Raw genomic sequence first — 27,384 nt, 5'->3', positions numbered from 1 at the left:
ACTTGACAGCGCTTGAAGAAAAATGGGCAAATATTGTACAATCCAGATGTGCAAAGCTCTTACCCAAAAAGACTCACAGCTGTAATCACCGCCAAAGGTGCTTCTACAAAGTATTGACTCAGTGGTGTGAACACTTATGTAAATGAGATATTTCTGGATGTAATTCTTCAAAAGAATTCGCTAAAATGTCTAAAAACCTGCTTTCACATTATCATTATGGGGTATTGTGTGTAGATGGGTGAGATAAAACCCACATTTAATCCATTTTGAATTCAGGCTGTAAAATAAAATGTGAAATAAGTCAAGGGGTATGAATATTTTCTGAAGGCACTTCATACAGAAGGTGAATTGTTGGCTTGTTGCTTGAATGGACACAATTCAGATTACACGACTATACTTTAAAAGTCACCCTTAGAAGTTGAATGTAGGCCATGTCTCACCACTTCACTCTGTGTTTACTTGACCTATGACCACATTAACATTCAAAAGCATAACAGGAACAGCAGGGCTTTTCCAGGAACTTATTTTGGCATTTTGCAAACTATTCCGTACAGTACATGGAAAATAAGGTTTGTGTGATTTAGCAGTCCTCCCATCCTTTAAAGGTCAAGGACGACAAGATTTGTTACCAATACCGTTTGGTATGATTTTATTTTATGTGACTGTACTAATATGGACACCATAGCAGTATAATCACAAAAACAGAAATGATTGTAATTTACACTTATGTTCTCTCTCTGTTTGCATGCAGGTGGTCATTCTGTATTTCCAGCCCAGTGTATTCCGCTGTATCTTGTTGAGATGGGTTCGCCTGTTGGGATTCACCACAGTCTATGGGACAGTGACCCTAAAGCTCTACAGGTACTCTTTTTTACCATGTTTAAGCATTACTATTAACCAGGTATGGGATAAATGATGTTATATTGCTACCTGCTGAGTAATTACTTTAGGATGAGAGTCATGTCCCAAGAAAGGGACTCTGGAAAGCACTTGATTGATGGCTTTGTACAGGGTTGCATGCAGTGGAAAACACTCATGTACGCACATGTGTAACAGAGTATATTCCACGCACGCACGCACGCACGCACGCACGCACGCCACGCACGCACGCACGCACGCACGCACGCACGCACGCACGCACGCACGCACACACACACACACACACACACACACACACACACACACACACACACACACACACACACACACACACACACACACACACACACACACACACACACAGTAACATGGCTATCTAGAAACTGCCAATGAATCACCCTGTTTATTTATGATTTTTTTCTTTCTTTTTTCTTTCACTGGCAGTGATTCACTGGCAGTTTCTAGATAATCCATGTTATTAAATGTCACATCCCTCTCTAGGTGACTGGGGCTGTCCTATTTGACAGGGACAACCCAATACCAATGTCCTGGGAACACCAGAGAAAGATGTGCACTGAGAGGCGAAGGGAAGGATTCTACTGTAGTTGATTGTGCACTGGAAGAAAGAAGCAAAGGTTGAACATAGCCAATCACATCCTGCCTGTGTTCTGCCAGCTTTAGAGTTCAGGGTGTTACTCAATGATCTGTTTTACTCTGAACATGAATCAAATGGAATGCTGTAAGGGCCATTCTGCCTGCTTTCAAAGTCTGTCTCATCCGCAATGGTAATGAACTAAAGGAAAGGGAAAACAATGGAAAGGATGTACCCCAAGGGCTGGTTTCCTGGACCTACAGTAGATTAAACCTACTCCTGGACTAAAAAGATATTTCACTGCAGATGAGACAAAGTCTGGCACATACAATTACAGTCATTTACAGTCATTTAATGAAATATGAGCTCTGGCACTTCAAGTCTGTATTAAGTTTTGTAAGTGCATTCACATTTACAGTGCAATCTCTTGTTTTATCCACAAGCCACCTACATGTGTTTAAACCGTGTTAAACAAGCCAGTTCATCCCTATTGACCCACTGTGATACTCTTTAATAAAAGCAATTATAGGTCGGATGATGTCTAATTCCTTCCTGAAAGTAAGAGCCCTTATAAAGTACGGGGAGCAGCGAGTGGTGTTTCTTGGCTTGTTCATCAGGCCACACTTTAGAAAAAAAGTCACTACCTCGTTAAGCGAGACTGAGAGTTTGCCCAGTTAAAGTGTGGGAGGAAGTGAGGGGAGAAAAAAACAGAGAGCACTTTGGCCCAAATGGTCTCAATTTATTACATTTTATCGAATGGCTGAGACAGGCCAGGAGGCAGAAAAGAAATAGAGGGAGTAATGCTGGTAGAAAGAGGGAAACCCCTTAGTCAAAGCTAGCTGTGGGAGAGAGGGAGGGGTCTAGAGGAGGAGAGGTGGAGGGTGAGCCCCTGTGAACAGTTGATAATGAGGCATGGGGCAGACGTCTTTTAAATAGATACAGGAGTGTGATCGGAAATGGCGACAGCACCAGTGTTCTCAGCAGGTGAAGGTGGCAAAAATACCTAAGGAAGCTCTTAATTATGGCGAGGGGAGATGAATTTGGGCGAGAGCAATCGGTAGGTGAGTCGTGGAGGAAGTTGAGCACATTGCACAGATCCATTTTTGAGAGGAGCTCATTAGGGGGGATGCACAGGACACTTCATCAATGTGTCTGGAAGATTAGGGGCTAATAATGAGGATGGGGCTGATGTTAAACACTCTACAGGACCTCTCTGTCTCTGATGGCCCCCATGGGTGTTCATTTGAGGAAAGGGAAGGGAATTAAGAGATGTAGCAATGCCACTATTACATCATTACATTGTAATCATTGCATGATGATGCTAATGAGAATGATGATAGTGACTATAATGACGAATGTTATCGTGATTCATAGATGACGATGACAATAAAACCACAACAATAAAATCAACAAGCAGCATCACAGCAGCACCTTTCCTTGTGTGTCTTGACGTTGAGCTGTCACATTTCCCCAGGGTCCTGAAGGTGTTCCTGTCGCGAACGGCCCAACGGATCCCCTACATGACCAGTTGGCGGGTGCTGCGTCTCCTGGCCATTATCCTGCTCATCGTCTGCTGGTTCCTGGTGGCCTGGACCTCGGCCGTCTGCCAGAACCTGGACAGGAACCTGGCCCTCATCGAGGTGGGCTACACCCCCGACCCGGACGGCCTCCAGTTCAGCATGTGCCTGCTAGATCGCTGGGACTACATGATGGCCGTCGGTAAGTGACATTTTTTAAAATCTTTATTTAACCTGGAAACCTCTTTTGTGATGGCAATAATAATATATGCCACTTAGCAAACTATGCAAGTGAGTGCATTTTTTGTATGTGATGCTTGAGGGAATTGCCAGCGCCTTTCTCTCACCAACTGAGACAGAAACATAGTAATCTTACTGCCTCCTGTTAAAGATACGAGGGCCAATCATGTATTTTATGGCTTAAATGTGTGAAGATCCCCACTTAGAGAGAGAGAGACATAAATATTTTATATGAACACGTTGTTTTGGGGAAAATTGCACTTGGTTCATTGAACCGAAGTCACATCAGTAACGTCCAGCAGCCGCTAGATGTGGTTGTAATAAACAGAGCGGTTTTGGTTTCCTTGCTACAAATGTGGCTCTATCTTTTGAACTTTTTTTTTTTTTTGTAATCAGAAGGTGAGTCATGGAGGAAGTCATGAAGGCAAATTTTTTTAAATTTTATTCAATTTTTGTTTGATTTTATTAGATTTTGTTCGATTCGATTCATAAAAAAAAAAATATAATACAAAACATAAACATACAAACGACAACATGCAGTCTCCAGCACCCGTATCACTCTCTACCACATGGCCTCAAACTGCACCATTTTGTTCCTCTCCATCGCCCACGCACTTAGATAATAAAGCATTTAATCTTCCCATTGTGTTAACGTTGCAGGATTGGTTGATTTCCAGTTTTTAACTATACGTTTTTTTTCAAGTTGATTGATGAGAAAAGGATTGTCCAACCCATCTTTCAGTGATGACCCCATCACTGAAAGATAAGACTCTCAGGAACACGTATGTGTCTTCTGGTAACCCTCAAGCCACACAGGACTCATTAGTACAGAGCGTACAAGACCAGGCGCTAAATCAGATGGGGGGAAAAATTCTACACAGAATATACAGTAATACAAGACTATTGCCTGATGATCTTCTGAACTTCCCAATACCTTTCTGATGCATTTCAGTCAATTCAAACCATACTCACACCAGACTGATTTGTAATAGACTGTTATAGACTGTTATAGGCTGTTATAGACTGTTATAGCCCCAATTAAAAATGTATACATTGGCCTTTGATAACATCACAATTTTTTATATGGTGAGGTTGCAAATTTTAAAAAATATCAAAGTGGGGTAGCGTGCCAAAAAAGTTTGGGAATCCCTGGCTTACACCCTTATCTGTGCTCCCATAACAGACATTAACTCTCTTTAGATATCCTGCAAGTCAGCCCAAATTGAGAGTGAAAAGCAGACTTGTTTTAAGCATATGCTGACTAAGGTCCAAGTAATGCTCCAAGGTCCAGGAAAACAGAACGCTGGCCCTGCTTTGCATTTGTGGAACAGGTGTAGCCCAGGGCAACCATTACACGCTGTGTTGAAGCCAAACATCTTTGTGTTCAAGAGGGGAAAAACTGGAGGATGGAACACAGCGTTGTTTTCAATGTCCAGCTATATTTGACTCACTAAGCTGTGTATAAGCAACTGGGTCGTTCCACTAAATGAGTCCCTTTATTTGATTTTATTTCACCTTTATTCAAGCAGTGTGTCACCACTGAGAGCAGGGCTCTTTCACAAGGGAGTCCTGCATATCAAATTTAATAATCAAATATAACATAAAACAAGTCAAATACAGCACAACACAAATATTCAAGAAAAACTGTTAAATTCGTCAATTAGAAGGTTTGATGTTTTAAATAGAAAATGTGCACCAATATTGAATGTTAAAAGCCTGTTATATTAAATAGAGATATACTGTAAATAAAGACTTGCTAAAGTGCCAAAATGCAGCATTTTTAAATGTCTCTCCGTGACTTCTAGGAAGATTTGAACCCATTTAACCCTATCATTTCATCATCATTGTAAAGCCCTAGTTATTTTGTTGCTTTCACAAAGTGATTTCTGAAGATTATTATTTATTTCATGCGATTCATTTCAATGGAAAAAACAATAACCTGTCCCTAATTTAAGGTCAACCTTGTGAAGTGAACTGAACTCTTGTTTTAATGTGGTGAAACTATTTGTTTTATTATTAATTAAAAAGAAACATTGAACATTACAAGATGGCACCGGAGAAGAAGGCTGATACTACAAGATGGAGCTGGAGAAGAAGGCTGACGTTTGACGTATTCCTAACCAATTGTGTTTTTTGTTCGTTACTTTGCGTTGTTTGTAACTTCCTTTTTTAAAAACGTATTTTGTACATAATGTTGCTGCTATCGTCTCTTAAGACTGAAAATAACTTATGGACATCAGAACTGCAATTACTCGCCACGAACTGACAGAATCCTTTTTTTCCTTTAACAAGTCCGACGAGCCTGACGTGAATGACATACTGCTTTCCCAGTAACAGGCCCAGATCCCCATCGTTGCGTGAAGAACAGGCGGAGAAAAAGGGGACGGAGGGCGGGCTGCCTTCTGAGAATTCGTAGGCGATCGATTAAACCCCCACTTCCTTCCATTCTGCTAGCAAAAATGCAATAACTGGAAAATAAAATCAATGACTGATGTGGAATATTAAACTACCAACATTAATATCTTATGCTTCACGGAGTCGTGGCAGAACGACGACAGCTGGCTGGTTATACGCTGTATTGGCAGGATAGAACAGAGGCGTCTGGTACGACAAGGGGCGGAGGACTATGTATTTTTGTAAATAACAACTGGTGCACGATATCTAAGGATTTCTCGAAGTTTTGTTCGCCTGAGGTAGAGTATCTCATGATAAGCTGTAGACCACACGATCTACCTAGAGTTTTCATCTGTATTTTTCGTAGCTGTTTACATACCATCAAAGACTGCACTCAATGAGCTGTATTCTGCCATAAGCAAACAGGAAAACGCTCATCCAGAGGTGGCGCTCCTAGTGTCCGGGGACTTTAGTGCACGGAAACTTAAATCCGTCTTAACAAATTTCTATCAGCATGTTTAATGTGCAACCAGAGGGAAAAAATCTCTGGACCACCTTTAGTCCACACACAGAGACACATACAAATCTCTCCCTCGTCCCTCCATTTGGCAAATCTGACCATAATTCTTACAAGTAAAATTAAAAGCAGGAAGCACCAGTGACTCGATCAAAAAAAAAGTGGTCAGATGAAACAGTTGCTAATCTACAGGACTGTTTTGCTAGCACAGACTGGAATATGTTCCGGGATTCCTCTGATGGCAATGAGGAGTACACCACATCAGCCATTGGCTTCATCAATAAGTGCATCGATGACATCATCCCCACAGTGACCACAAGTACATACCCCAACCAGAAACCATGGATTACAGGTAACATCCACACTGAGCTAAAGGCTAGAGCTGTCGCTTTCAAGGTGTGAGACTCTAACCCGAAGCCTATAAGAAATCCCGCTACGCCATCCGATGAACCATCAAACAAGCAAAGCATGAATACAGGACTAAGATCGAATCGTACTACACCGGCTCTGACGCTCATCGGCTGTGACAGGGCTTGCAAGCCATTACAGACTACAAAGGAAAGCACACCCGAGAGTTGCCCAGTGAAACGAGCCTACCAGACGAGCTAAACTACTTCTATGCTGGCTCGAGGCAAAAAACACCAAAACATGCATAAGAACACCAGCTGTTCCGGAAGACTGTGTGATCACGCTCTCTGCAACCGATGTGAGTAAGACCTTTAAACAGGTCAACATTCACAAGGCTGCAGGACGATTACCAGGACGTGTACTGCGAGCATGCGCTGACCTACTGGCTAGTGTCTTCACTGACATTTTCAACTTCTCCCTGACCGAGTCTGTAATACCAACATGTTTTGAGTAGACTATCATAGTCCCTGTGCCCAAGAACACTAAGGTAATGTACCTAAACGACTACCGAACAGTAGCACTCATGTCTGTAGCAATGAAGTGCTTTGAAAGGCTGGTCATGGCTCACATCAACACCATTATCCCAGAAACACTTGACCCACTACAATTTGCATACCGCCCTAACAGATCCACAGATGGTGCAATCTCTATTGCACTCCACACTGCCCTTTCCCACCTGGACAAAAGTGACACCCATGTGAGAATGCTATTCATTGACTACATCTCAGCATTCAACACCATAGTGCAATCAAAGCTCATCAATAAGCTAAGGACCCTGGGACTAAACACCTCCCTCTGCAACTGGATCCTGGACTCCCTGACGGGCCGTCCCCAGGTGGTAAGGGTAGGTAACAACACATCCGCCACACTGTTCCTCAACACAGGGGCCCCTCAGGGGTGTGTGCTCAGTCCCCTCCTGTATTTCCTGTTCACTCATGACTGCACGGCCAGGCACGACTCCAACACCATCATTAAGTTTGCCAATGACACAACAGTGGTAGGCCTGATCACCGACAACGACGAGACAGCCTATAGGGAGGAGGTCAGAGACCTGGCCGTGTGGTGCCATGACTACAACCTCTTCCTCAACGTGATCAAGACAAAGGAGATGATTGTGGACTACAGGAAAATGAGGATCGGGCACACGCCCATTCTCATCGACGGGGCGGGTGTGGAGCAGGTTGAGATCTTCAAGTTCCATGGTGTCCACATCACCAACAAACTAACATGGTCCAAGCACACCAAGATAGTCATTCAGGAAATTGAAAAGAATTGGCATGGGTCCTCAGATCCTCAAAAGGTTCTACAGCTCCTCCATTGAGAGCATCCTGACTGTTTGCATCACTGCCTGGTATGGCAACTGTCCGGTCTCTGACCGCAAGGCACAACAGAGGGTAGTGCGTACATTCCAGTACATTACTGGGGCAAAGCTTCCTACCATCCAGGACCTCTATACTAGGCGGTGTCAGAGGAAGGCCCTAAACATTGTCAAATACTCCAGCCACTTTAATCATAGACTATTCTCTCTGTAAGTGGTACCGGAGCACAGTCTTGGTCCAAGTGGTTTCTATACAGCTTCTACCCCCAAGCCATAAGACTCCCGAGCATTTAATCAAATGGCTACCCAGACTATTTGCATTGTCCCCCCACCTCTCTTTTTACACCGCTGCTACTCTCTGTTGTTATCATCTATGCATAGTCACTTTAGTAACTCTACCTACATGTACATATTACTTCAATTACTTTGACTATTCGGTGCCTCCGCACATTGACTCTGTACCGGTACCCCCTTGTATATAGTCTCGCTATTGTTATTTTACTGCTGCTCTTCTATTAGTTATTTGAATTTAAAAAATAATATATTTTTATTGAGTATTCAAAACATACAATATACTTGCAGTGAAGCCGCTCAAAAACTACATCATACCAGTCATCCAACAGATTCCCATTCACAGGGACACATAGAAACATTCAGGGTCAATGTGCTGTTGACCTATCTACCACCAGGCCAAAAAACGTGAACCCGAACCCTTCAAGACCCCCCCCACAGTTTTCCAATAGCTGTCCCTCAACCATTCGAGACCCCTCCAACAGTCCCCCCCCCCCCCGGAAGAAAAATATAAAATACAATGAATTCCATTCCCCACCCCCAAGAACCCCCCAATACACCAACAACCAACAGAATGAACTAAAGAGAAAAAAGGAAAAGACAGAAGATAACAGCCAACAACAATGCAAAAAACAACAACATTTAAACAAAGGACATCAAGGACAACTAAAATCATAAAAGCAATGCCAACTGTATATGTGTGTGTGCATGTCTGGCATTATTACATGTATGTGTGTGTTCTTGTATGTGTTTATTTGAATGAGAGTGTGTGTATATACATGTGTACAAACATCTGCACGGAATCAGCCTCAGGCAAATCGACATTAGTTGTAAAAACACTGCCACTTAGTGTCATTCAAATGTACTTTTTATAATGTTTAATTTTGACTTAGTTTTGACTTTTACCTTTGACCATCATCTCCCTCACAGCAACTCCACTCCCACTTGTCTCCAATTCCACATACCAACCCTCAGCTTCCCTCAGCCCATCTCGTCTATCTCTCCTGACCACCCACTTCGGGTTTCTACGCAACACATATCTTTCAACTATGCTGTGATGTTTAACGTACAATTTCAATCTATCTAATCAAATATAATCCACAGATCGCAAGTTGAAGATAAATACTTTTACTACGAGTATTAGTATATTAGTAATTGTCTCTCCAGATCTCCTAACAGTACTATTTCTAGGGTCAATTTTAGATCAATGCTATGCATTTTCAGCCATTCCTGAACCTGAGACCAGAAACAGGCTACCTGAGGGCAATACCAAAATAAATTGACTATTGATTCTGTATCCTCACAATAAAATCTGCAGAGCTTTGATGATTTTATGGCCCAAATAGTCAACATTTTGTTGGTGGCAAGAATTATATATAATAATTTTGGCTGAAAAGCACGAAGTGTTGAATCTTGCGTTGTTTTATATATCAACTCATACACCCTCTACCATGGAATCGGTACATCAGAAATCTCTTCCCAACTATTTTGAAATCTGTATGGCACAGTTATCAACATCCTGGTCCTCAAATGAAACTGGAATACTTTCCTATTTATGCTATTTTAATTCCTCCACCAGTTTTTTCCTTTATATTGGGCAGACAGACCTGTTCCCTACCTCCTCACGCTGCCACCTGCCTCCACCATTTTTGGGGTAATGCTGTAATCAATTGGTTGTACTCTTGGATTGAGCAGACCTTTCTGTACAATTCTGATAACTCCATGAAGGACATAACTCTACCATTCCAATTTACAATATATGAACAAAATAGCCTTTTCAAGCACCTTTCCCTTAAATACAGGTATTTTATCAACCAGCACATTTGGGTTCAGCCATAATATTTGTTGTAATATTTTGTTTTACCTTTTCAGGGCGGTGAAATTGAAATTGTAGCCAGCTTTGCAATGCTTGTTTGAAAAATAGAGATACTTTGAAAAAAGTATAATTTTCAATTAATCTAAAATGAGACATGGCAATCTGCACAAAAGCAAAAAGGCAATGTTTAAACAATGGATGAGCTTTTATTAGTAATCTACTTGAGAAACATTTAGGGTTAAAATAAATAGACAGGCATTTACCTCTCCATGATTTCAGGATCTAGTCTATTTTGACAAGTTTTCTATTGAAATTCATTGTTGAGAGCTTATTTATATATTTTGTGACATGAATACTGAGTATGTCTACTTCACCATCAGCCCATTTTATAGGTAAACTGTAGGGTAATGTAAAAGTTGTATTTTTTAAGGATCCAATACGTAAAATTGTACATTTATCATAATTATGTTTTCGTCCAGAGAATACAGAAAAGTTATCTAGATCTTCAATGAGATATTGCAGGGATCTAGCTTGTGGACATAATATAACACGCGAGTCATCGGCATACATGGACACCTTTGTTTTTCAGCCTTGGATTTCTAATCCTCTAATGTTGTTATTGGATCTGATTATAATAGCTAGCATTTCAGTGGCCATAAAGAATAGATCTGGTGACAGCGGACACCCTTGTTTAACTCCTCTTGACAATACAAAACTCTCTGAGAAGTAGCCGTTATTTACTATTTAACTCCTGGGGTTGCTATACATCATTTCTTTACCCATTCTATAAGACAACTAATGGATTTTTTTTTAAAACAGGTATTTAGAAATAAAATCCAGTCTTATTTACCATAATTACTGCTTGTAAAGTTACTGCCATAAGAGGTATTATGAAGGTCATAACTAGAGCTTTCAAATGTATGATATTTAGAATTCAAGAAATAGGTTTGTTTTATTCCCTTGCCTGTTTGCCTGTGAGCCAATGCCACAGATGTTGAAAAATTGAAAGATATTATGTGTGTAGCAAATCTGAGTAGGTTGATGTGTATGATATCGGATGTGATATAGTGAGTGTGTACGATGACTGTAGAAGAGTAAGACTATAATGTGTGCTGTCCAAATAAATAATAACTCTGCATGGTTGAGTGTCTATGTGTGTAACATGTAGTGCATATAGCCTTAATATTCATGATGATAATTGTAATCCATATCGTATCACCATCATAGTTGCATCATAATTACCTTTAACATAATTGAAAAACACATCCCAGCATTTCCATAGCAATTGACGTTTCACATGATCATGAAAGAGACCTTGCATTGCTCTAGAGACGGCTTCACTACAGTACAAATGTATTCCGTACAATATGTTATTATTCCCCAATGCCCCTATTCTGATATCTTCCCCTTGCTTGTTTTGTAAACATATATAAACTTGTAGACAAGTACATAAAAAATACAGACAAACAATAAACACATTAAACTATAAAACAGTTCTCGACAACAGAGAGGAAGAGAAGAGAAGAGAAAAGAGAGAAAGAGAGAGTGAGAGAAGAGAGTGAAGTCAGGTGTGTGTGTATGTATAAATGTGTATGTGTAAGCAAGCATGCCATTGAGTATGTGTGTGCTCATATCCACTTCATCATTTTCAGATATTTTTACAGTTCCTATGCCTTCTTTTTTTCGTAACGTGAAGTCCCTGTAGAATTTAGTACAGCCACGGTGTCATGGAGCTGTCTCGGAATAGCTGTCCATCTATAAAGAGTTTGTCCACAATGATAAAGGCACGCCTACCATTCTCCCTTTGTTATCTTTGTACTAGATACAGTCTCTTACGATGTTTGTTTATCTCCCTTGGAAATTGATCATTGAGACCGAATTTCATCCCTTTAAGCTCCCTTCCCCTGCTTCTGATCAGCTCCTTTTGTTGGTAGTGTTCAGATTTTGTGATGATCGGTCTGGGACCCTTGGTCTTGTCGCTCCGAGCTCCAAGTCTGTGTACTCGGTGGAAAGCCACCTTGTTTACAGGCTCTATAGGGAGTTTCAAGGCGGATTGCATGAATTCTCTTGATCGCGCCCTCTGGATTATTGGATGCGTCCTCAGGAATCTCAGAATAAATGAGATTTTCACGAATGCTGCGACTTGTGAGTGTCCCTGTTTACCCTGAGTAGACAATCCATGTTGGAATCGTGGATTTTTACCTTGGCTGTGAGTGTCTTGTTTTCTCTTTGGAGCGTGAGAATTTCACTTTGGCTGAACTCCAAACTCCCCCTCAGCCCTGCTACCTCCTCACACAACTTTTCCAGTATTGCATGGATTCCAGCCAGAGCTCTAGCCTCTACCTCAATGGTAAGTAAATTGCCCGTGTCTGTAGATTAATCTGTTTTTCTTTTTTGGGGGGGGTTAAAGTTATTTTGTGAGGTGGTCAGATCTTTCCATGATGGAGTATGTTGTTCCTCCATAGCGTAAAGCTGTTGGTACTCATCGATTTCCCTCAGGATCTCCTTAGTATCCAGATTGACTCTTTACTGCAACCAGTTGTTTTAGGAAAAGATAACAATGAGTCTTTCCCACAGCGATGACAGGTGTCTGTACTACAGCCAACCAGCACGCGCAGAATCCACGCAAAAAAAGCAACACAAACTTGCAGTCCCAGCCGTAAAGGCTAACCGCGTCATGGAATCCTTAGCAACAAAACTTTAGTTCTGAATAAAATGGATTTAATGAAAACATTTGAATATAAACAACAAACCGAGTGTAGACAGTACAATGTTCTGTTGCGCTCTCTGATGACATGTCTGATGACGTATATCTGGTACACTCACCTGTCTCTATAAGCTCTATAAGCTTGGCATCTTTAATCTCTTTTATTACTTGTTACTTTTATTTCTTACTCTTATTCATATTTTTTTTGAAACTGCATAAGTAAGCATTTCACTGTTGTATTCGGCGCATGTGACTAATAAAATTTTATTTGACTTTGACTTTAAGGCACTACATAGGGTAGTGCGTACGGCCCAGTACATCATTGGGGCCAAGCTTCCTGACATCTAGGCCATATATACTAGGTGGTGTCATAGGAAGGTCCAAAAATGGTCTCTCTGCTACCGCACAGCAAGTGGTACTGGATTGTCAAGTTTTAGACCAAAAGGCTCCTTAGCAGCTTCTACCTCCAAGCTATAAGACTGCTAATCAAATTGCCAACCACACTATTTACATTGACCCCCTCCTCCTCGCATAGTCACTTTACAAATGACCTAGACTAACCTGTACCCCCGCACATTGCCTCCCTACCCGTACCCCTGGTATAAAGCCTCGTTATTGTTATGTACATTTCTTGTGTTATTTCTTGATTGATTCAATTATTATTTTTACCTTAGTTTATTTAGTAAATGTTTTATTAATAACACTCTTTCTCGAACTCCATTGTTGGTCTTGTAAGCATTTCACAGTGAGGTGTTGTATTCGACGCATGTGACAAATAGAATTTGATTTACATCTACATTGCCTTCAGAAAGTATTCCCACCGCTTGACTTTTCCCACATTTTGTTGTGTTAAAGGCTTAATTTAAAATGGATAAAAATGAGATTGTGTGTCACTGGCCTACACACAATAGCCCATAATGTAGCGGAATTATGTTATTTCACATTTTTACAAGTAAAAAAAAATGAAAAGCTGAAATGTCTTGAGTCAAGAAGTAGTCAACGTCTTTCTTATGACAAGCCTAAATTCAGGATTAAAATGTGCTTAGCAAGTCACATAATAAGTTGCCTGGACTTACTCTGTGCAGTAATGCTGTTTAACATGCTTTTGAATGACTACCTCATCGCTGTACAACATACAATTAGCTGTAAGGTCCCTCAGTCAAGCAGTGAATTTCAAACACAAATTCAATGACCGGGGAGGTTTTCCAATACCTTACAAAGATGGGCACCTATTAGTAGATGGGTAAAAAAATACTGACATTGAATATCCCTTTGAGCATGGTGAAGTTATTAATTACACTTTGGATGGTGTATCAATAAACCCAGTCACTACAAAGATACAGGCATCCTTCCTCAGTTGCCGGAGAGGAAGGAAACATCTCAGGGATTTCACCATGATCCAAATGGTGACTTTAAAAGAGTGACAGAGTTTAATGGCTGTGATAAGAGAAAGCTGAGGATGGATCAACAACATTGAAGTTACTCCACAATACTAACCATAAACAACAGAGTGAAAATAAAAATAGCTTGTACGGAATAAAATATTACAAAACATATGTTCTGTTCATTACAGCAACGAAGAGGGGAATAGTTACAGGGGAGAGGGGGGCAATGAATGAGCCAATTGGAAGCTGGAGACGATAAGTTAATAAGCAAATATTGCACAATCCTGGTGTGCAAAGCCCTTAGAGTTACGCAGAAAGACTCATAGCTGCAATCACTGCCAAAGGTGATTCTAACATGTATTAACTCAGGGGGTTGAATACTTATGTATTCAAGATATATTAGTGTGTTATTTTATAGTCTCAACGTTCAACAGTGAACAGGCGACTCCGGGATGCTGGCCTTCTAGGCAGAGTTCCTCTGTCCAGTGGCTGTGTTCTTTTGTCCATCTTAATCTTTTATTTTTATTGGCCAGTCTGAGATATGGCTTTTTCTTTGCAACTCTGCCTAGAAGGCCAGCATCCCGGAGTCGCCTCTTCACTGTTGATGTTGAGACTGGTGTTTGCTGGTAATATTTAATGAAGCTGCCAGTTGAGGACTTGTGATGCGTCTGTTTCTCAAACTAGACACTCTCATGTACTTTGTTCTTTGTTTCTGGCCATTTTGAGCCTGTAATCAAACCCACAAATGCTGATGCTCTAGATACTTGTTCTTTAATCAGGACAACAGTTTTCAGCTGTGCTAACATAATTGCAAAAGAGTTTTCTAATGATCAATTAGCCTTTTAAAATGATAAACTTGGATTAGCTAACACAACGTGCCATTGGAACACAGGAGAGATGGTTGCTGATAATGGGCCTCTGTACGTAGATGAAGATATTCCATTAATAATCAGCCGTTTCCAGCTGAAATAGTCATTTACAGCTTTAACAATGTCTACACTGTATTTCTGATCAATTTGATGTTTTTTTTAATGGACAAAAAAATAAGCTTTTCTTTCAAAAACAAGGACATTTCTAAGTGACCCCAAACTTTTGAACGGTAGTGTATATGTATATATATATATATATATATTTTTTACAAATGTTCACATTTTTCTTCCACTTTGACATTAGAGAGTACTTCATGTATATCGTAGACTAAAAAAAAGACAATTCAATCCATTTTAATCTCACCTTGTAACATAACAAAATGTGGAAAAAGTTAAGGGGTGGGAATGCTTTATGAAGACACTGTAATAGTCAAAGCATAATCTAAAAGCAGGTGAGCTGATTCAACTCTTTTATGGACATTTTCTTGTCTTTTGTGGTGAAAAACTGAGCGGGCCGAGTATAACACATCAACCCTGTTACCCATAGATCGACAGACTAGAAATGTTTTAACACATACATTTTTTTGTGAAGCTGTACATTCAATTGCCCCTCCCTGTTGCACACAACAAGCTTGCATTCCCTCTATAACAAGGGGATTCATGGCAGATTTAAGATTAAATCATCAACCCTGTTACGGTCAACCCTGTGACTTTATTTGGCACTTATTAGACACTTACTATAGTAATTTGTTTATTTGACTTATTAAGTTGAATCAATCAATCAAAAGTATTTATGAAGCCCTTTTTACATCATGTGCTCGTTATGACAGAATGTTCAAATAAGGTGAGTTACACTACCTATTTCGCGGAACGACTCAACTATACAGTAGGACACACAGGGCGGCCATTTTGTGTTGTTGTTTATTGATGTAGACCTAAATATCTACCCAGGGCCATGGTAGATTACAGCCTGTCATAGCTCTTGATGGATCTTAGTCCTTAGATAAACATAACAAATGGCATTTTGAGTGAGCTATGGCACTCAATAGTGTTTATCCTGCTGTGTAAGGCACATACTGTAGGCCTCTGTCAGACCTTGGAGCACTTCCATTCATGCAGACAAGCAACGTGAATGTTAAAATAATGGTGACAACTATTCATGGAAACGGCAGACGTTTATTGCTGTCAAGCCGGCTAAGCTACACCCAGAAAACAAGGGGGGTTGGGGAAGATTTATAAAACCTTGGACAAGTCATGGAGTGTCTGGAGAATTACAGCCAGTAGGAGCAGGTTTGCATTTTCATTGCATTTATTGAACATGTCATTTTTCAACATGCCAGTGTTAGACAATCTATATTGCCCTGAGTCCATGAAATCAGTCAACTGTGGAGTGTATGGGTGGTCGATGTTGATAGTTATACTGCTAAGGTGAGGAGGGGAGCATTTAAGGGTGAAACCTCCCATTCCTTTGCATTCCAAGCATGATGCACAGGCTTTGTATGTATTGCTTGTTGTTACTCTAATGTCTTTCCCCCTGGGTATATATAAAGTATTCAATCTATCTATTTTTAAAGGGACAATCAGCAGTTGCTACATTTTGAAGAATATACCTTATCAGTGTCTCATGAGTTTAGTTAACTGTCGTATCCCATAAGAGCTGAAATTATAAGCTTGTTTCACTCCAATGTCTGTAAACAAAGTACATATAAACAAACACTATATAAAAAAAGTCCAAAAATGCTAAAACTTTAATTTTCATATCATGGATGTCAGTCCTCACATCCACAGCTCTATCTATGAATTTGACTGTGGTTATATTTCTCCAGCTCCATAACTCGGCTTTTTACCGAAACAGGAGCGGAGAGCGGGCTTTGTTATTATTGCTACTGCCGATTTACACTCTAATGCCTTTCCTACAGTAGCTATGTAGCTCCCATTGGGTTGAAGTTCTCCATGTCCTTCTTCATGTTTGTCACACAGCGGAGTTCCTGTTCCTGCTGTGGGGAGTGTATCTGTGTTACACTGTGAGGACGGTGCCGTCAGCCTTCCACGAGCCCCGTTACATGGCCATCGCCCTCCACAACGAGCTCGTCCTGTCTGCCATCTTCCATGTTATTAGGTAAAGATCCCAACCTGTGGTGGGGAGAGATATGACAGTATGGATGTGTATATGTTTTTGTAATATTTAGCTATATTTAGAGAGAAGTATATGCATTGAATATTACACATCGTGGACTTTAATATGTTTTATATGTAAATAATCGGACACTTTCTTGTCACTCACTGTTGGCTTGCCTATTGCTTTCCACCAATTTGCAACGATATTCAATGAGCCACAAGTTTAGTATCTCGATGCGTTTCAAAGGGGAGTTGTGTTATTGTATCCAAGTCTATGAATATGCCCTCTGCTTTCCGTGTAGCCTATGTATCAAGTACTAGACATCCTAAATTAGATGTTGCACCGTTTCAGCTGACACCACCAAACCCATTCCCAGTTGGAATCCTACTTATTGGGAGCTCAGCTACATCAGATTATTCAGTCATTAGGCACGTCAACATGATTTATGTTTTGACACACCATAGATATTCAGAGCTATTGGCAGCATCATTTCAGTTAGATGTTAACAGAGATTACAGATAGGATGGGAAGGCATGGACGTTTTACCTTTTAATCGGTCTGTTATATTTGTCCTGTGGAAATGTGTTTTTTGCATATCCCAACTCCCCCTGAGACACCCTTGGAGAGTGGAGTCAATGTCAGCCATTATCAACGGCAACCCTGAAACAATTAGGGTTAAATGCATTGCTCAAGGGCACATCAACATATTTTTCACCTTGTCAGCTCAAGGATTTAAACTAGTGACCTTTCAGTTGCTGGCCCAACACTAACAGCTAGGCTACCTGTATTAGCTGGAAATCTGACAGCCAGCGTGTGTTTATGGCGGCGTTCGACTTCTGTTATGGCGTTGGGATGGTTTCAGCAGTTAAAAGCAAGACGAGGCCCAACGTAAATGCAAAAATGTGTCTTGTCTGTTTGGGAAATGCTGAGAGCTTGTCACCAGGGAGTATCGCATGGGCTTGTTAGAGCTAACACAATCTATGGCTGTTACTCATAGAACCTGCATGTGGTCCCACTGTGACCAGTTAAGTCAAGGAGACGTCCTGTCGCATCTGTAGGGGCAATTAGCGAACTCTCTGTTCTAAGTGTTCAGATCATTATTTGTGATTATTTCATAATCAACATATTTACTCTAAGCTCTACCGATGATTTTATTGAATGTTTTCTTAATGAGGTGTTTTGGGAAAAACTCTTGAAAATGTACCACCCATTCTCTCTAGACCTTAGTCTCCCCTCATGGTTTTTAGCTACCACTACTTTAACTGTACATGAAATAACCATTCACTAACTCCTGCCAATTAATGAGCCTGCTGGATGCCATTTACTGGGATGTAGGCTTTCAAGTGGTTAAATTACTGTGTGACAGGACATGCCTCCTAATCACTCTACCTGGTCTCAGAGCATTTGGTATTATTCTATATGTAAATCCGAGACACTCCATTTAGTATGATATGTTACATTTTGTATGATTTGTATTAACTTGTGGATATCCATCATCCATTCGTATGATATGTTACGAATTTGCTAAATGTACAATACATTACTACTTTGCTAAATGTACCATATGTTACACATTTGAAAAACGTTTGATATGTTACGAATTCAAATTTGTTGTGGCTAATGTTAGCTAGGTGGCTAACGCTAACGTTAGCTAGGCGGCTAATGCTAATGTTAGCTAGCGGGCTAGCTAGGTTAGGGATTAGGGTTCAGGTTAGGAGTTTGGTTAAATGTTTAAGACTAGGGGTAGGTGAAGATTAGCTAAAAGGGTTAAGGTTAGGGGAAAGGGAAGGATTTTCTAACATGCTGAGTAGTTTAAAAGTTTTAGTTTTTAACCTTCTGTCTTATGTAACCATACCAAACTTAACATACAGTATCATACTCATTTCAGTATCCCGGATTTACATGTACTATGTTATGTCTAATGAGACCAAGCTGAATTACAACACTGTAGCTACTGTAATTAAAGCACTATTCCACAATTACATTTTGTTCACTCTGGAAACTGTTAGTATGTTTTCTCCTTGATCGTCAGTCGAAAATAGATGTGCAGTGGATCTATAATCAATGTTGTTGCTGCCTCAAAGTGACTTTTTTAATACAGTTCAGCAAGGAACCCACTGGGCACAGACATAAATTCAAGCTCTATTCAATGTTGGTTCCACGTCGTTTCATTGAAATTTCATGGAAACAACGTTGATTCAACCAGTGTGTGCCCAGTGGGAAGTTATCAAGCTGCTTCTTCTAAATCAGAGCGAATCAGTGTCCTATACTGTAACAATCCAAGGTGAAGACAATCTCCCTGATGGGAAATGGATTACTGAGGCAGTAATCAGCATGGATAAACCACTCCAAGCAGTGAAATGAAATATGTTCACGCCCAGACAGAGTTTGGTTTAAAATGAACATCTTACATCCTGTCTATGTCTCTCACACTGCCTGCGTGTTGAGAGGTGTGCTGCAGCGCAAAAATACATTTCTTATTGATACAGTACACAAAAACCACTGTCATTCACTTAAATTCTGCAATATGCATTATGTGTTTTGTGTGATGCTTAGAATCAGCAGTTTTGTCTGTCACGCTATAATGTTCCTGCCAATTCATCTTTGGTTACGGGTTAGGTTTACAGTTTAGAAAGAAATAACACTGCCTGCCACAATCTATTCAATATTACATGTATAGATCAGCTATTGAATAAAAACATGCTAATGGTGACGTTGTGTACTGTAGCTAACAGGCCCAATTTCTTCTCTGCAAACTGTCAGTGAGGCAGATGCCAGCCCTCTGTGGATTTCTCAATGAGCTCTATGATTAATGACTCTGCATAGCATTATTCAAATGGGAATCTCATCTGTAACCCAACACAACCTCTGCTAAATATAGAACCGGGTCCTACTGTATGTCTTGTAATGTGTTTTTTATTACAGTTGTGTTTTTCTACATTTTCACAATCAATTAAAAAAAGTTTTTTTTGCTTGCCATCTCTCTCTTTTTCTCTCTCTCTCTCTCTCTCTCTCTCTCTCTCTCTCTCTCTCTCTCTCTCTCTCTCTCTCTCTCACTTATTAATTCAACCTCTCTTTATCTTTCTCTCTCTCTCATTCTCTCTGTCTATCGTTCTCTCTTGCTATTTCTCTTTCTCTCACTCTTTTTCTCTTTCTCTTTCTTCTTCGTTATATTTCACTCTCTCTCTCATTCTTTCTCTCGTTCTCTCTTGCTATTTCACTTTCTCTCGCTCTCTTTCTCTTGCTCTCTATTTCTACATTTCTCTCTCTTTCTCTCCATTTCTCTCTCTGTTTCTCTCTTTCTTGTTCTCTTTCTCTCTCTCTCTCTTTCTATCTTTCTCTCTGTACAGGTTTACTCTTGCACCTGAGCTCCACCCAGACTGGATGCTGCTACTATGGTTTGCTCACACCCACCTGACTGTAACTGTCACTCTGGGGCTAATGATTGTCCCCAAGGTAAACCTCTCATTCTGATCATAGCATTGCTTTGATATTATACATCGAAATCAAATCAAACTAAGTCATTGCACTCTCTTTTGTCGACTACAGTTTCTGCTTCATGGTACTCACATGAGAGATGACATTGCCTCTGAGGCTTATGAGGATGAATTGGACATGGGTCGCTCTGGATCTTACCTCAACAGCAGCATAACATCAGCCTGGAGCGAACACAGTCTGGATCCAGAGGACATCCGGGTGAGCAACTTTCCCTTTCCATTTTTTAAAATAAATTCTCTCATTCAATTGCATAACCGTTTTGATACAGTACGTTTTGAATCCTTGTCCTCTGACTGTGGCAAAAATAAAGATTTTTGCAGATGTAATGTCTAGCAACAGTCTTTGGGGAAAACGTATCAGCAGGAGCAGAGGTTTCCGTTTGTTTATTAGAGTTGAAGAATTTTCTTGCCAAAGACTTGAGCACATTGTCCAAGTCTATTTATCAGAGCGAGAGATAAGATCTCCTAAAATTATGCTTGAGAGAGCAGTCAATACATTAAATTCAAGACCAATGCTCAAAGACCTAACAATAAAGCACACTCCAGTTTCCTTATTTAAAGCGGCAATATCTAACCTTTTTTGGCGACCCGACCAAATGCACATAGAAGTTAAGTTATAGATCTGTCATTCGCATTGAAACCAAGTCTAAGAAGCGGTAGATCTATTATATGCGCGCTATTTCTATGCTACCCATGCTTAGGTTGAATTTTTGCATCTTTTCGGTTTTGTACACCAACTTTAAACTGCTGGGGAAAAAATGGTTATGGAAAATATGTTTCACAGCCGTTTAGATGGTACAATGATTCTCCATACAATGACTGCTTGTTTTTTTCACATAAACTGAAATTAGATTAACTATCACAGTTTTAGCAACCAGGAAATGGCGGAGCGATTTCTGCCTATTGCATCTTTAATACTGTCCAAAACCTGTTTTTTATTTATGTCAAAGAGCATGTTATACACTGTGTACATCGTTGAAGCACTGTCCGTAGTTTAAGCACTGTTCATGTTTCAAATTCAAATGTGCATGTTCTGTATTCAATTGATGCATCGTTAAAACACTTAAAACACTGCAACACTATCGGGAAACCGGGCCCAGATCACTTTTAGTCATATTAATTCATTTTAATAGCTCTATTTTTTTTGTCTTATTCTTGTCATTATGTGTTTTCCATAAATGTCCAGGAGGAGTTGAAGAAACTGTACTCCCAGTTGGAGATCTACAAGAGGAAGAAGATGTTGGCCAACAACCCTCACCTACAGAAGAAGCGCAGCTCCAAGAAGGGACTGGGTCGTTCCTTGATGAGACGCATTACGGAGATCCCAGAGACGGTACACCGGCAGTGCAGCCGTGAAGACAAGGAAGGGGGCGATCATGGGAGCAATCGCAACAGCATCTGCGTCTTGAGGAAGAACCCCTTCGACCCCTCTCATCCGGGGAAGCCTGCCAAAGAGGAGTCCTTGAAGAGCAAAGTCTTCACCCTGAAGAAGTCGCACAGTAGCTACGACCATGTCCGCGACCAGAGCGAGGACTCCAGCAGCTCTACTACTGACAAGATGGAGGTTATGACCACTGAGGGATCCCTTATAGACACCCTGATGGGCAAAAAGCTGGTCAAGAAGAAGTCCAATGAGAAGATAAACGCTGTGAGCGAATTGACTGAGAACGTTCCCTTGGTCTGCAAATCGGCCAGTGCTCATAACCTGACACAAGACAAGAAGCCCATCCACCCAAGAACGTCCATGCTACAGAAGTCACTGAGCGTCATCGCCAGCGCCAAAGAGAAGACCTTGGGCTTGACAGGAGGGAAGACACAGACTGTTGAAGACAGCTGCAAGAAGTTCCAACAGAACGCTAAAGAAACCAAGGGAAGTCCAGAATCAGAAGACGATTGCTATCCTCACATGATAGGGAGCCAGTCGGTGGAGTACAAGCAGACTGCAGCGAAAACTGGGATCATGAAGCAGCAGGTGAGTGGCAGCCAGCCATCCATCTGCTCCGACTCATCGAAGGCCAAGGAAATACAAGACCTCACAGAGGTGTGTCCTTGGGAAGTAGAGGACCTGCCAACACCTTCTGAGAACAAGGTCCAGAAGCATGTCTCCATAGCACCCGAGGAAACGACCACAGTCCATGGAAATGGAACCAAGGGGGTCAAGCCCCAACAGCAAAAGCAGAAAGGTGACCAGTCCTCCACAAGCTCCCGGCATTCTAAAGACATCCAGCGAGCAGACATATGCCCTTGGGAGGATGGAGTTGAGAGAAAAGCCCCAGTTGAGGGATCCAAGCCGCAATCATCCAGTCAGGTTCCTCAACCTGCTAAGAATATCCAGTCTAGCCAGCCTCCACCTGCAGCAGAGAGCTCTAAAAAGAAGGTTGACGTATGCCCTTGGGTCTTTGAAGAGGAGCCTGTCAAGATAGCTGAGGTAGCTTGTTCACCTGACAAGACTCGGCACAACAAGTGCACTACTCTAGTGGAGAGCAAAGGGAAAGGTGCTCTGTCAGAACCACTCTGCAAATTACCAGGCAGCTCTCTCCTCCAGCCGGTTACAAAGGTTGACGTCTGTCCCTGGGATTATGACACCCCAGCGATATCTCCCAATTCTGAGAAAACTCCTAGTCCTACTACAGTTTCCAAAACAAAGGAATTCCCCTCCAAAAAGAAGGGCACACCTTTCACAAGAACTTTTGAGAAGGAGAAAGAGAAGGCACAATACACTGACGATGACAACTTTAGAGCGAAAGCCAAGGACAAAAGTAAATCCACAGAGAAACATATGAGCCAATCCAAAATGACAGAGGTGTGCCCTTGGGACGTAGAGAGTAGTCAGGAGGTGCCAATGGTAGAAAAACGGAAAAGTGCAAATGTTGGAGCAGTTAAAGGGAAGCCGGTTGAAGTCTGTCCGTGGGATTATGAGGATGCATCAGAGAAAAAAGGAACAGACAAGGGTACTTCTGCAGCGAAACAGAGTAATCCAAATCCCAAAGGGGGGGTTGTAAGTGGCGGGAAAAAGGCTGATGTATGTCCTTGGGACTTTGACGACAGTACTGCAGGGAAGAAGGCCTGACATAAATCAACATTTATGGACAACTGGAAATGTAGTTGTTGTTGTATACATTGTTTTCCACTTTAGAGTCCTCAAATAATAGACTTTTACTATGAATATGGTGACTTCGACGAAAATATCAAGTTGCACAAGTTGCCTTCCTTTCCAATATTTTCCCCCGTTTTGTCTTTTTTTTGTGTGAAAATGTATAAACTTACGAAAACAAAGCAACAAAATCATATTAAGCATTCCAGATTCTTACAGAGTATTCTGAATGATAAATCTTAGTCGTACAATTATGCAACTTCCAATTCACTTTATGTGCAATGTTGAATAGACATTTCTCATATTCTTTATGAGTGGACATTTCAGTGGACATTTGCATTTAAGAAAAAATATGTATCTTCTTTTAATCGGTCATAAAAAGCCCTCCACACACTAACATGGCACACTTCGAAAACAAGGTTAATCGATATTATGTAAATAGATGTTCTCCTGCAGGTTTTATTAACTGAAATGTACTAGTTGTTGAGCATGAACTACCATGTCTATGTTTATAGTCAGAGTGGCTTGTTGAACAAATAATAGAATGCCAAAGATATAGGGAACATCTTTAACAAAATAGTGGAAGAACTCACAAGAATCGCGTCATGACAAACAACTTAACAACTTTTGTGTTCCCAGACCAAGGCGCTGCTAGTGAGGAAATCAGCTTATAGCACTTTAGGCGAAAACCTTAGGGAAAATGTTTTTCATCACATACTTTATTCAGCCTCATGGTTCTAGCAAGTCACCACATGTACATCCATGTTTAAATTGCTGAGTTTTTAGATTTCCTTTAGTTCTCAGCAATGTCTAATGCTTCCAAGTCTGCAGAAATGTTTTACTGTATGTGCCTAACTAAATAGAACTGTCTTCTTTCAGTCTGTGTAAAGTCCTGAGTGGAACAGGGATTGTTCTGCGAAGGTGTATTATATAAACAGCATGCACAGTGAGGTAACGAGAGGGGTGGGATCCAAACGGTTTGTCAACTGAAGCAAATAATCATTCATTTGTGTTATTAATACTTCAGCATGTTTTTTTTCTTTCTTTCACTTTTAGAAAAGCATTAGCTCATCCTTTTAAGCTTTTGCATTTCCCAAAAGCACATTGAGAGTTGAAATTATACAATGAGGAGAGGCATTATGGCATTAATGTGTGTCTAATTGTTCCTCTTTCTGGATAGAACATATACCTGTGTTTGTGATCGTTTTAGCATTTTTATACATACAGTATATTTCTAGTGTTTGAAGTATAATGCTCGTTTTATTGTCGTAGGACTTTTGCTTAACACTGTCTCTACAAATTCTTGGCCGAATAAATTCACACCAGGTTTTCATTATTCATATTCAAAAGTATTATTCCTTATTCACACTTTATGTCTAACGTTTCCAAAAGCTTCAATTCTTTGAGCAAGCAAAAAAATCATTTTGCTTTCAAGCATCAATTAAAGATGAACGTTTAGAGGAATATCTGAGTTACAAAATAGCTACATCACAATAATAATTTATTGTAGTTTATTAACCATACTGGTTCTTAGCGACATCTGATGAAAGGTAATGTAATGGAAATAATATATCAATATAACAATAATGTAACAGTGTACTCATAAATTAAATGTTATTTTGGACTGAGTTGAATGTTGTCATTGGTAATGATTCCTGTACAGCTATCATAGTTGTTTGTTACAGTTGGCATGGATTACTGTAGGGTATGATGCCTGTACATGTGATTAGGTAATCAAATTTCGGCTTCATTCAAATTATTACATTATCTTATTTTTGCTCCGTAACTTAACACTTGAACAAGGAGATTTAACTTGTTTTCAAAAGCAAAATAATTATCAAACAATATTTTTTATGCTTTTATTATCTCTTTATAATATTTCACTTGATCTTGTTTAACAACCAAACAGGTACAGTATATCATAATATAGCCACTCCACATCCAGACTCTATAAAACATGATTTAGATGTTACGTCTTATTTCTGTCTCCCTCTACAGAAAATTATATCTACCATTGACCTCATGGGGCCATGTCTGAAATATGTCAAACCCAGACTATCAGCCTTAGAGCATGAGATTGAGATTTGTCACAGGCTTTGCTTAATGGGCAGCTGGAATAGTGTCTGAAAGGAAATGTCACCCTGCCAAGTTTGATTGTAATGGTTTGATGGACCTCGATGATATTTATGAACTAGACGTATCAACCATCACATACATTGTGATATCTGCTCTTAAATGTCAACTTCAGACAATCCCAGGGACTTAGCCTGCCCCTAGCCAATAGTATCCCCTCAAACACTGATAAGATGAACCCATTGGCTCTTGAGCATATGATACCTGGTCATTTCAGCCACTGTAAGATCACTACAAACAACTCTCGAAGCTAAAAAAGTTATGTTTTATACCATTCATAATTGGGTGTCTTCATACCTCTCAAATGGCGTGAAAGTGCTGTTAAGTACCAATAACAAAAATTAACATCACACAGGTCTTAACAGTCACATTAGATACACATAACCTTCAATGATATGTGTATCAGTACCTTGTGGCAGTCGAATCAGCTCATGGATTTGTAACAAAGTGTTTCAATCTGTGTCTATTTTGTCAGTCTCTCTGGAAATGGTCATTGTATGTATAGTACGTCCTACCTACTTCGCTTCTTGAACATAATGATGACTAAAGACCCATTGTTACCTGTTACCTTTTCAACATGAATATTGTGTCCTGTCACTTTTCTTCGATCTCATGATTTTACTTTTTAACCATGGGCGATTTCCGTTCGTAAGCTTGTTTGATTTAACCTGACTTCTCTTGTGACCAAACCAAGTCACTGATTGGGAAATACTACTACTACTACTACTCAGTGCTGTAACGTTGTAACTATTGCTCTCGTGGCTTCTGCATGATATCAAGAAATTCGTAGGACCAATGTTTCACTGCCCTTGATAGAACAAAAAAAAAACGGTATCTTTTATGGACTGTTACAAGTTGTTTAGTGAGTGATACTGTACCATTACCCACTGTATTATGTGCTTGTTATACTTACTGCTCTATGACAAGCGTATAGCATCCGTATATGGGAATATTTGGTAGATTTATATTGTGTTATTGTGATAGCATGTACATAAAAAATACCTCCTCTGCAATAAATATTTATATGAAACTCAACTGTGTGATTGGTGTTTTACAGGTAAGAGTGGTCGGATATCGTAGGCTATACGTGTATCTGTTGATAGCTTACTTAGGCTAAAGCCATATTTTCTGATGGAATAATAGGAGACTGAAAAGAAAATGTCAAGGTATTTCTCGACTAAACAAGGCCGTTTTTTCAAACAATTTGTTTTGCCCTCAGTGTGTCCTTTGCCTATCTCGAATGACAAAATCCTGTCAAAGATAACAAGGTGTAGAAGTGAAATAACTGACATTCAAAATCTCCAATTGGGAGTCTCTGGGGGTGAAAAGAAACTAGCCAAGAGTTCCTTATGTCCTGCCATTTTATACTGAGTTAATGTAATTATGCATTTAACCTGTGTTAGAGAAATTGAGTGGAGATCCTAATTAGGCATAGCCTACTTGTCAACTGTATAATGTGAGTGAAGCATGCTTAATTGTCAAGACTGAACAGGTGGCTGCCATAATTTAAATGTGTTAGAGATGAATATAAGCAAATTCTTGAGTTTATACGCACATTCTCAATAGCTCTCAAAATATTTCAACAGGTGCTCCATCTTCAAAGCATCC

General features: G+C 40.2%; 1 protein-coding gene across 1 annotated transcript in view; it reads left to right on the top strand.

Moving 5' to 3' along the window:
- Positions 1 to 26,811, top strand: part of gpr158a (G protein-coupled receptor 158a) — a 100,522-nt gene extending 73,711 nt beyond the window's left edge. The window contains exons 6-11 of the mRNA XM_035758228.2: positions 752 to 861; positions 2,946 to 3,190; positions 16,914 to 17,052; positions 20,403 to 20,508; positions 20,602 to 20,748; positions 21,736 to 26,811. Of these exons, the coding sequence (XP_035614121.1) occupies positions 752 to 861; positions 2,946 to 3,190; positions 16,914 to 17,052; positions 20,403 to 20,508; positions 20,602 to 20,748; positions 21,736 to 23,619 (2,631 nt within the window). The 3' untranslated portion in view covers positions 23,620 to 26,811. The remainder of the gene's footprint in view (positions 1 to 751; positions 862 to 2,945; positions 3,191 to 16,913; positions 17,053 to 20,402; positions 20,509 to 20,601; positions 20,749 to 21,735) is intronic.
- Positions 26,812 to 27,384: the final 573 nt, after the last annotated feature.

Source organism: Oncorhynchus keta, chromosome 4, assembly GCF_023373465.1.
Source record: "Oncorhynchus keta strain PuntledgeMale-10-30-2019 chromosome 4, Oket_V2, whole genome shotgun sequence".
NCBI lineage: Eukaryota > Metazoa > Chordata > Actinopteri > Salmoniformes > Salmonidae > Oncorhynchus > Oncorhynchus keta.
This window is presented reverse-complemented; position numbering and strand designations above follow the sequence as displayed.